Source organism: Fulmarus glacialis, unplaced genomic scaffold (assembly GCF_000690835.1).
Source record: "Fulmarus glacialis isolate BGI_N327 unplaced genomic scaffold, ASM69083v1 scaffold22330, whole genome shotgun sequence".
NCBI classification, from domain to species: domain Eukaryota; kingdom Metazoa; phylum Chordata; class Aves; order Procellariiformes; family Procellariidae; genus Fulmarus; species Fulmarus glacialis.
Window position 1 is genome coordinate 9,247 of NW_009186085.1, and position 11,444 is coordinate 20,690.

The 11,444-nt window shown below is 43.4% G+C and overlaps 1 protein-coding gene across 1 annotated transcript; it reads right to left on the reverse strand.

Annotated features, from left to right (window-relative positions):
• Positions 1-542: 542 nt before the first annotated feature.
• On the reverse strand, positions 543-10,954 carry UNC119 (unc-119 homolog (C. elegans)). The gene is made up of 5 exons (XM_009586827.1): positions 10,912-10,954; positions 4,525-4,638; positions 3,501-3,603; positions 1,513-1,685; positions 543-655 (listed from the first exon to the last, which is right to left on the reverse strand). The coding sequence occupies exons 1-5, from the start codon at positions 10,952-10,954 to the stop codon at positions 543-545; spliced, it is 546 nt and encodes a 181-aa protein (XP_009585122.1).
• Positions 10,955-11,444: the final 490 nt, after the last annotated feature.

Genomic DNA, 11,444 nt, shown 5'->3' on the forward strand with positions numbered 1-11,444 from the left:
TATTTAGAGAACTAATCTAAAGATGAAACTTGCTTTTGTAAGATGTTATGCTTGACATTTCAACTGGATGTACAAGTTAAATTGGCCATGCCTTTGAAGCATTCACAAAGAGAAACAAATAAACAAAACTCTGTGTTTGCATCCATCCACTCACATGGTTTCTCAGATTACATTCTTTGAGAAAGCAATCACGTCCTAAAAGATACTTGAGGGCCAGAACGCAAATCCGCAGAATTAGGGCAAAATCCCCCAGGTCCCACAAGGCCATTTTCAAAGCACTTAAAGAACTTAGGGAAGTGGTATCCAAAGATCATTTAGCATTGTAGAACTGCTTTAAGTTCTGAAGAATTGGGTCTGCTTCAAAGCTCAAAAAAGATGAGACTGACAAATTTAGTCATGAAACTCCTACTGTGGCAAAGAGTCCTTGGTTTGTGGATCCTTGTCCAGCTGACACTGTGGGCAACTGAACTGAAGGTGTTGGTATCCCTGACGACTTCGATAGGAAAGGGAAGGCCAGCGCAGGTCGGCTGTCCATCCTGTGCTCAAGGTCCTCCACTGTATGAATAATCTGCCTTGTTGTGCATCACGAGCTTGTTGTCTACAAAGTAGAAACTGTCCGACTGTGTCTCATATGGATGAAGGATCATCTCTCGAACTGCAGGGGGAAAAAATAAAAAAAAAAATTAATCGTGTTACACAGAAGGCCTACTGAGGCAACGCTCTGCACTGGGTTTCAGTTACGTTTAACAGTATTGCTCAGATAGCAGCAAACTCTCACGTGAAAAACCAAAACTGAAACCAAAACAGGAACCTACCCAAACCTTTCGTTGACAGTATCTTTTAAAGACCTCAAACATAATCCGAATATGTTAAGGCACCATACAAAGTGTAAGTGTTCTACCTAACCTCAAAACAATATCACACTAAAGTTTGGGGCATTTTGTTTTGTTTTAAAAAAAGTGATAAACCAAGAAAATTGTTCTGGTGTGACAATAAATAAGCAGCAGTGCATCACTGTATTTTCCACAGACTTTAGTGCTACCATACATGATTAGGGGTTGTAAAGAATAGAAGGTCACACAGATTTAGTACCGATGCTATTGTGTCTTGGGAGAGAGGAGAGAACATAAAAGTTATGTTCATACTAAAACTAAAACCTCTCAAGTATCAATACAGAACATCAAACAGAACATAACATTTAAGTCACCCATTTATTGGATGTCTTTTTAATCCTAGTTTTTTGGTTGGTTTATAACACAATTATCTTTTTTCTCCCTGACACTGAAGCTTCCCTTTTATGAATTTTTAAAAAAAAAAAAAAAAAAGCAAATGGCTGGTGGATGACAAGATACATGCTACTAGAAAACAAAACCTGTATTAACACAGATACAAAACTCCCTGGAAGTATTCTACCCTACCCACTTTCTACAGACAGCTCTTAAGAAAGGGCTTCTTCAAAACACCTTAGATTAACATCACTGTGTGGTAACCCAGCAATTAAAGAGCGCTTACTGAGATCCTCAGAGAGCTGTGGGAATTCATAGATGTGCTCACAAGTATTTTTACTGCTGGGGATGCAGAACCCAAATTCAAAATCAAAACTCTTAAGCAATTGATCCCGGAAGTAGTGCCTCTCAATCATGCGGAAGTTATTAATGGGTTTGTCCCCTACTGTGAATTCCACCCTGAAAAAGAAGGATAAGATTGAAATGAGCTTTCTTCCTTAAGTAAGATTTTCAACCATTCCTGAAAGGTAGAAGAGAGCTCTTCTAAAAAAAGCCAAAAATCTAAAGCAATGGTACTAACCAAATTATCGTTTCCTCTTTTTCTTAAAGCATGCTACAGGGACATAACATAGCATTACAATTCATAGATCATACTATATTTTGATTTCAAAAAAAAGAAGGACATGCAAGACAATTTTACTATCTTAAACTCATCTTCAGTGAAGAAAAGATCCCTCCAACTATACTGGATAGGGTCTTCACTAGATCACTCAATCACTCACTAGACGTTCCTTATTGCATTGGATTTTTATACAAGTTATTTTAATTCTTCTGGTGGGCACTAAAAAAAAGCCAGATCTACAGAAAACAGCCTTTCTTCTGTTCCTGCTTTGTAAGTGCTAAAGGGGGACAAGTTTCAGCCAGCACTATATTCAAGTTTCTCTTACCAAGAAGCGTGACCTCTTGGAGAAAGATAGGTATTAGTTACATATGATACGCTATGAGCAAGCCAGGAAGACACTGTTACTAGTTTGGCACAAATCAAAAGTTAGGTAATTACCATTTTAACCAAATAGTGGCCAGGAGGTGCTAATTGATACATAACTTTAATTTTTCTTCCAAAACAAAATCTAAATGGTGCACATCTTTAAGATTAGCAGGAAGTGGTAACGTGCAACCTTGCTCTAAATATATTCTCTGACAAGTTTTAATTCTTTTGCATCATAACCAAATGCTGAATTTTAATCAAGCTCTTGAAAATACTTTTTTTTTTAAGCAAGGCTACATCAGTTCTTGTGAAATACACATTTGCTGCTGAAGGGATCTATCAAACTGCACTCAACATGAATCCAAACTAATGATTTCTATATACCTGAAACAAATAGGTTTGTGCTGGAAACTGTAACTGATGCTCGATTATAGTATTATGGACTTAATGATATAATAGCAATGGGCATAAAGCTCTTGATTAGATCTACTTATTTAAACTTAAGTGAATGTAAGGAAAAACAAAGATAACAAAGAACCTGCCACGCTATGACGCAATATTCTTCTAAAATCTCCACTAAGGACAAAGAAGCCCACCAGCCTGCTCTTTGGAGGGCCAGAAGAGGAAATACAAGCCAAAAATTGCATCCCCATGCATGCTATTCAACTGCAGATAAATCTGTAGTTAGTAGTAAGTTAGTATTAACAGTGTAGTTAGTAGTAATCGCTACTAACTTTTACTAAAGAAACAATACACTCTGTCACCTGTATTACAGTAGCAATAACTTTGGCCTAAAGCTTTACAGAAAGATACTTTAGGTGTCACATTTTGGTGTGGTTTATTGATGGATGCAAGCAGTATTACCAGACACATTAAAAATCATTCTGGTACATAAAGCATCAAACATTTCTTCACCATTTCATGTGCACCTATGGATTAATGTTTTTTGGGGAATGCGGCGTGGAAGGCTGCAGACACACCCTCCAAAACCGGTAGAGCCTCTGACATACAAACTTTATAATACACAGAAAAGAATTGGAATATCTGGGCAGTCTGTCCACCTTATTTTGCTCCTTTTAGCATTAATCTTCTCAATGCCATGCCTATTCCTGAGGTAAATAAACAAGCTAAAGGGATGGAGAAAGCAAGGTGTTTGGAGATCCTCATAATAACAGAAGATCCCTATTAAATCAACTTCTTGACAGGATCAACAAGCAAGAGCCACTTTGTATAAGATTTGAGTTGTCTCCTCTACTAGAAAAATTAGCACAGGAGCAATTACTTACGTGGCTCCCACTTGCCGAAGTCTAAGAAAAGCTGGGGTAAACTGATAGCGTACAAACCGTCCAGCATTGGGGTCAATGTCCTTCTTGTCATTGTGTTCACGTTCTGGAAAAGCGCAAAGTAAAGCTCCGTCACAGTCGTCTGAGAAACAGAAACCCAGTGAAAAATACTTGCAATCATACATTATTGAGTCATACAAGCCAGGAAACTATTCTGAGAAAGCCTGACGATGTGCTTACCCTCCCCCTATCCTCTCTACAGCATCCACTACTGGTCACTCGGACAAAGCATTGCAAGATGGCCCTTTGGTTTGATACCCTTCTTATCTTCTGAAGTGACTTACTGCTCTTACCTCTGGTTCAGGATTGCAGTGTGACTCTGAACAAGCCATTTCACCTTAGCACATCTGGTTTGCTATCTATAAGCTACAGAAAACTTCCTCTCACCTGCAGGGACATGGGGAAGATTTTTTAAAAGAGTGCTTGATCCTGAAAAGAATGGTTGCCCTGGTTTTTTATTACCACTGGCAACAGGTAACACTCTGATGGTTACAAGTAACACCTAAAAATTATGAAGAAAAAAAATGCAAATTTTCAGTTTGTCTAATGTGCACAATTGACAAAGTTTCTCGCTTTTGGAAATAGCATTTTCCTGACTCCTGAGTGAAAGATGTTAGACTAACAGTTAAGTCATGTACAGGGGGGCTCTAGCTGACGAACAGCCAAGAAACGAACACACGGTGACCTCCTCCTCCTCCTCTGCTTCTGTTTACAACATCCATCTGTCCTTTCTCATCACAGATGGCAATCATAAGAATACAGCAGCAACAAGTTCTGTTCACTGTGTTGGTACAAAGGGACACCTGAATAGTATTTCTGCTGCAAGCTGGGACTCCAGCTCTCTTGCAGCTGAGAGCATCTCCTAGTTTTGGGAAATGTGTTGACTAAAAGGAGTGGGAAACGGCAAAAGGAAGCAGACACCAGCATTTGTTTGTTCGTGAAAACAGTATTTTGTGTGTGCGCTCACCTGAAGCTGCTGGTTTGGTGATTTCAAACAAGACTGTGCCAGATTCCATGTCCCGGATTTTGAACCTGGTGAAGTCTATCTTGTAAACATTTTCCTCTGGAGTGCACAAATAATCTGCAGAGGAAAGCAAACTTAATGAAGGCTGCCCAGAATTACCAGGTATTACTCTTTGGAGGTCACAACCAGCAGTGAGAGCAGCCCAAATGCATCTCCACTACTATCCTGTTTTTAGTCCAAAACTGAGGTCTATGAAGACAGTCCTGGTCCTGAATGCTCATACTGCTCTGCTCAGACAGGGAGAAGTCTTCTCTCCCCCAGCACTTGGAGGTCACCACCTTTTTCCAACCCTGCCCCAGCATCTTCTGCATCCATTTCCCCTCAGGGTATTGAGAATAGTCAGCACCTCCATCAAATCCTAGCCTTTCCCGTGTAAGAGGCTTTGCCTGTTTTAAAAACTGCCCTCTGGCAGAATGCAAGTGCTAAGCAGCTTTGTGAGCACTAAGCCGACTGCACTTAACTGGAACAGGAGTGTCCTCTCTGGTGCCACCTCCCCTCTCTCCAGCCCTCTGCAGACAAAGGATGGCGTCTTTTCTTCACCAATGCTTGTCCCATGCAAGGACTTTTTTTCCTCAGCACTGAAAATGGTGTTGAAGCCTTTCCCTGTATTAGGAAAACAGTCTGGGAACATAGTCCTTCCCTGCTTCCACCAGAGTTGGTATCTTTGGGAGAAAGTAATTGTTTCTGGCTTCAGCCTCGCTGTGCCTTCAGACAGCTTCCTGGCCTGGGTATCAGCCTCCTCTCTCTGGAAAGAGCAGTGGTGCTTCCTTTTCACTGCACATGTAAGCACAGATTGAAAGCAGCTCCAATAACTTACTTTATCCTGACAAATCTAAACAAATGTTGTATGTATACAAGCCAGGTTAGCTTTTGAACAACCGTGCATCTGCATGTTGTAGGGGACTTGTTTTGGAGGTTCTAAAGTAATACTTCAACATTCTAATTCTAAGCCCTTTCTCAGCTACTAAAAATCACTTATTTCTGTCTGCTTTCCTATTTTTAAAATTCAAATGCAGCCATCCACCTAAGGCTTATTCATTGAATGTATGAAAACAAGTTACAGTGTACTCGGAGATCACACCTGCCCATTACAACCCCTACTTCAGCGCCGGTATAACAAATCAGGTACCTACATTAGGTTGGGGGTTACGGTTCATGGCCAGTAGTTAGCACATCCCATAGATAAGGAGTTAATAAAAGATGGCTGTGGTATAGTTAGAGAATATCCCAAATGCCACGCATTGCAACTACTAGACAGCAAGGCTCTCATGCTGGGATCTGTAATTACAGAAATCAGGCCCCTCTGTAGTGAGACACAAGCTAGCTGTAGTCAGCACTATGGAAGATTGCTCCTAGGCACTGCTGAGCAGGAACTGCACATCCAGCACCTGTACTTTCCTAGAAGCCTTTTATTCTTTGCAAATCTTCTTAACCTGGAGAACTATCCGAGTGCTCACTGGTACAAGGAACAGAGGTGTTAAACGTACTCTCTGGACAGTTTTACTGCTCTCCATCATCACCACCATATGGTGAATGCTCAAAGGAATGGGCTTTAAGAGAGAGGACTGTGTTCAAAGCATCTCTGGCATTTGGCAGGGAAGGAAAATGCAAGCCTACTGTTAGACGAAATAGCCCAAGAACTGCACAAAATCTTCTCTTCTGTCTTTAACAGTAGCCAAGGAGATGGGACAGAAATTTAAATTAACCCCTTGCCTTAAGCCCCAACATTTAGCAATCCTCAGGTAGGTGTTCTGCAATTACACGATGATTTTAGGCTCTAACACATCGGCCAGCCCAAATTCTTAACCCGTCCCACAACTTCCCCGCTCCAAGCGGCCACATGCAAAACACAAATTGACAGAAGCAGCTTCCCACAATCCCGGCTTTGCCTCCCTTGGCCCACGGCCGCGCTCGGACCAGCTGCTCTCCACGAAGGCAAGGAGCTGTACCAGAACAGGCGGTCGGTCGCCTGGGAGCCCGGGACACCTTCCCTAGAGCACGCAGGCAAAGTCTGAAGCCGCGTTTGTCTGCAAGTTAATTATTAAGTGTTTTTCCTCCTGCAGAATTCCTGCCCATCCAGCACCATGGCAACAGCTTTATCCCCCTCCTTGGCAGCAGCGTTGCTGCAGTAACAGTGTCCATGACTCATCTGGAGGAGAGGAGAGCAAAGCAGAGCCACCGAAGAGGAGTAAACCCCGGGCAGAATCCCCATCAGGCTCCTGCTCATTGATGTTTGCAACCTGGCACTATATTTTCCAACTCTTTTTGCACTGAAAATGTTTTAAAACTTTTTTTTTTTTTTTTTTTTTAAAGTCAACATCCCAGTATCTAACTGGATGACATCTGGGAAGATTAGCTGCCAGAGTACTGCAATCAAGTGTTTTTTCCTCCTCTGGCAGTGCCCAGTCTTCTACCAGAAAAAAAAGAGGTATATATATTCCTCTCAGTCTGTATTAAATTTGCTTGCTGCAATTCCTGTTTAAAAATCAAAGTAGCCACTTGCTGGTTTTTTCTCCATACATAACAGAAGCCCGCAGCTACACTGGAAGGTCTTATTGGGAATGGGCTGCTTGCAATTGGCAGATACTTCTGCTTAGCTGAGCACTGTCAAATTTGCTAATCTCATCCCATACATACTTATTTTTAAATTTCTGTAGGGCCCAATTGCCCACACTTCCGTGACGCACTTAAATGTATCATCTGCTTTCATTATCCTAATTCACCGTCACCACAATTTGGGGAATGGAGGCAGCATCCATGTCTATTTTAGTTAGACATAAGGCAGCTCAAACCTCACCCAGTGAAGTGGATCATTACAAGGAAGGGAGTTTTGGTCTCTCAGGACAGAATGTTTTTCTTCTTTCTTCCACTTCCCCTGAAGCAGGTTGCGTTGTTTCCGGTCAATAACCAAATAATGACAGTATCTCCCTGAACAAGCCTTCAGCTCTCACCTGACTCAGGGCTGACAGAGAGCACACTCTGAACAAGGGATGAAGGGATGGACACATCAGCACCGTCTCAGGAAACCCAACGCAAGTGGCTTTTGTCCTGAAGTAGTGCAAAAACAGGTCACAAAAGCGGAGCATTTCCTACTCCTTCCTAAAGCCCAGTGAATTGCCACATCCCAGACCTCCATACCCAAACTCTTCCGCAAAGAGTTCACCAACTGAGTTGAATTTGTTCTCAAAGCAAAGAGCAAACCCTTGCAACTTGCCCAAGCCTGGTACTAGCAGCTACTTCTCACTCACGCATCACTATTAAAAGCAACTTCTTTCCTATAATCTCTGTATCATGCCCAAAGATCTGCAACTCCCCCCTATTAGAGACATTTTCTATCTTAAGACCTACCATTTTTTTTGAAGAGTTTGGAAGCACAACTAGCAACACTGTGGTGGTCTCAGGAAGCAGCAGAGGTGATGGACTTCCTAAGCCAGACACAATGGATTCCTTCATCAATTCTATTCCCTTCATGTGAAAAAGTGATTCCAAAAAAACCCCAAACAGCAATCTGTAGCAAGACGTTCGTTAAGGGATCTCTACTTTCTTATCAGAAACGGTGGATGCTTATTCCCTGTTTACAGTTTTGAGGTACCTCCGCTGTCCAGTCCAGAGTAGAGCCAGTTCTCATCCAGGAAACCTTCCTCCACTCCCCAAAACAACCAAGATTGCAAAAGAAAGCGACAAAACAGCCTAGACAATGACCACAGGCACTGCCTATTCTCTTGTGAACAATGGTACACCGTGAACCCCGGTGCGTATTTCCAGCCATGTATTTTAGCAAGCTGGTGTTAGAAAGGAGCACGAAAGGTGAGGGATAATACAACGCTAGATAATACAAGAAGAAAGCTAATGAAGGCACTTTCTCCTCCTGCCCTCTCCCTGTTATTTCAGTTATCCAATGGATGAGATTAGGTGTTTGATCCTCATCAGAGAAAGCTAAAAGTTGATCCTATATTTTCAGATTTCCTTTGCAACCACCCCACCAGGCACATTTTATCAAGAGGATAAATTCCTGGGCAATAGGGTTAGCACTCCTTGTTGTGCTCCTTTTAAGATTCCTTCTCCTTCTCTGCAACCAGGAGAAAGCACATGCCCCCTCTCACAGACATTACAGATATTTCTGCGGTGCTCCTCAGAGCGTCTAAGCTCAGATCAGGCAGCTCCTATTTTAAGGCTTTAATAGCCCACAAAGGAAAGCACAGTGTACCTGGGGTAAGAAAGAACTCAAAATCTGGTCATAAAAACGGGTGTAAATCAGGAGGATGCTGTACAAGAAACTGATGCAACTGCAGTGACTTGTAATAGGGACGTCTCTCCCCAACACAGGCAATAACAAGAATTTGGGGAATGAGAAGGCTCCTGTACCTATGCAGGCCTATTTCTTAACATGCATTAACCAACAAGGTCAGAAGCTATTTTGAAGACAACTCCCAAGACATAAGCCAGGTATAAAGCAAAGACAACCGCAGATGAATTACTAGGAGCTGGAGATTAGGAGATTATCAGATTGAAGAGTCTCAGGAGGAAGCGAGCAAAAATAGCACGAAGCCCGTGAAGATGCAGAGCAGTGACGCAGGACAGAGTGCAAGACCTCAAGGGGAAGGCAGGGCAAGTTTCAAGCGATATTGATATGCCTGCTTAGACAACCGGAGTTCAATTAAAGAAAAAAACTAAACCATTTTCCCCGCCCTCTGCCTCAGCAGTTCAAGTCCCGTAAAGAGAGGGGCAGAGAAACAAGCTAAACCAGGCAGGACCCACTCCATGTCTAAAGCCATGGGGTTTGGATAAGCAAAGACTGGGGGGGTAAACGGGGAGGGAGGCACCTGCAGCCCTCCTGCCCAGCTCAGTAATTAGGCTGCTGTGAATGCCCCAGAGGCAAAATCTCGCACCAGGAGGATCCCACGGGAGTTTTTCTACAGCGGCACATGTACTGACCGACATTGTGAATGAAGCAGAGGGGTGCATCCCAGCGGGCGCTGAGCTGGGGCATTTACAAAGGTCCCCATAAAGGTGTACCCACCCTTGCCACGCTATGCACCCAGTCTTATTGCACGGCTCACCAGGCTCGGCTTTTTGTGGCAGCCTGCTCATGTGGTGGTTTTTTGGTTTTTTCTTTTTTAAGCTAGAGCTTTCCAGACTTCACCCTCTCACGATTAATTTGATCACAGCCCTCCAGGCCTTGTTAAGGAAGGCTGGAGCTGCTCTTCCCCCATCCCCAAGGCATCCAAATACTTTTTCCTGCCCCCTTGTTCATGCTGATTGCACTCGAAGTCTGAAACCACGTGCGCAACATTAACAGAATCAGCTCACTTTGCTCTTACACACGGCTAAGCCAAAGCAATCCGGCCCTGCCCAAAGCCCCAGCGTACGCCGCAGCTTTCCTCTTACCTTTCCCATTTCCACCAGGGATGGCCCAAACCCACAACACTGGCAGAAGGAAAAACCCGCTCAGCTGCCAGCCCAGTACCCTGTGCTACACACACACCATGTGGAAAGCTTAACAGTCCATATTGTACTGCGAGACTACTAAAAAAAAAAACATCATCTACACAACACTTCGAGTTGCGCGTTATCACAAAGCCTTGAAAAGGTTCAGAACGTATGTGGTGTTGCTGAGGAAAGGAGTCACGGTGAGAGCAGCTTGACACAGCTCTGGGATATCACTCTGCGATACGAAATCAGCATTTCAAAATGCTTCTACACATCACAGCCCTGGACAACTCGGAACAGTGATTCATTAACCTCCTCACAAACACCCCCAGGTAATCAGAGCTCCTAATAACAATATATTTTCCCAATTAATTGGGGAAGGAAAGGGAAGTCATGGTCCAGAAGCGGCTTTGAAGATAGACTTGCACACACCAGCTTCCCATTAACGCTACAGGGAAACTGGTATGAAAGCCACACGCGAAGGGTCTGCCCTGACTGACCCGTCGAGGCAGCCCTCTGCCAAGCTGGCCTTTAGCTAAAGCTGCTAAGAGAAGCCTCAGAGAAATCCTAAATGACAGCTCGGGAAAGAGATTAGTTTCAGAAATGATTAAGTGTGTGTTTCTTATTTTTAGGCTTTGTTTTGTAATTGTTTCCAAGTAGCTAATCAATTATTTAACCCTTTGGTTTGCTAAAATAAAATAAGCTTTAGAATAAAGCTTAAAATATAAGCTTTAATCTAGTATTACAGACAAACTGTACAGGTGCCTGAAGCTGTGATAGGCAGAGCAGTCTCAGAGGCTGAAGCTTGCCTTCCGTTACGTATGTTTGAAGCCTGGTACTATTGCACACTGGCAAAAGGGGATGGCATTACGGGGGCTGTAATACCATCTTTCTGCTGACCACCAGTGATTCTAAGCCCAAAGATGGAGACTTCTTTTTCCATCTTCTGCTTGAATTAACCTTGCCCCGCAGCTAACGTGGGAGTAGCACAGCGTGACCCAGCAAAGCTGCGAGATGCAGCATGGTCAAAAACACGAGGGACAGTGCCGGGGGACAGCAGCCCCCAGCTCCTCAGCTGGCTCCATGATGCAGGACACGGCGTTTGAAGATACCCACATCCCAATAACTGCAGACAGACTCCTCCGATCCTCTGCCTGCTTCGGTAATTAATTGCAATTTGAACTGAGCTTTGCCCCGCTCCTTTGCTAATCCTAAATTAATCATGTCAAAGTTTTTCCTCTTTTTGTAACCGCAGTAAAGTAACAAATCTTGCTAATTGCAAAGAAAATGGTTCATTCGCCTTATACCTAATCCAGCCAGAGTCAGCCCAGCCAAAAGGCCCAGATATTCCAGGGCAGCACCCCAGATCTGTCAGGCTGGACCCTAGCGTGCCCGGAAAGTTATGACCCTGGGGCTGCTGAAGAATTTAACAT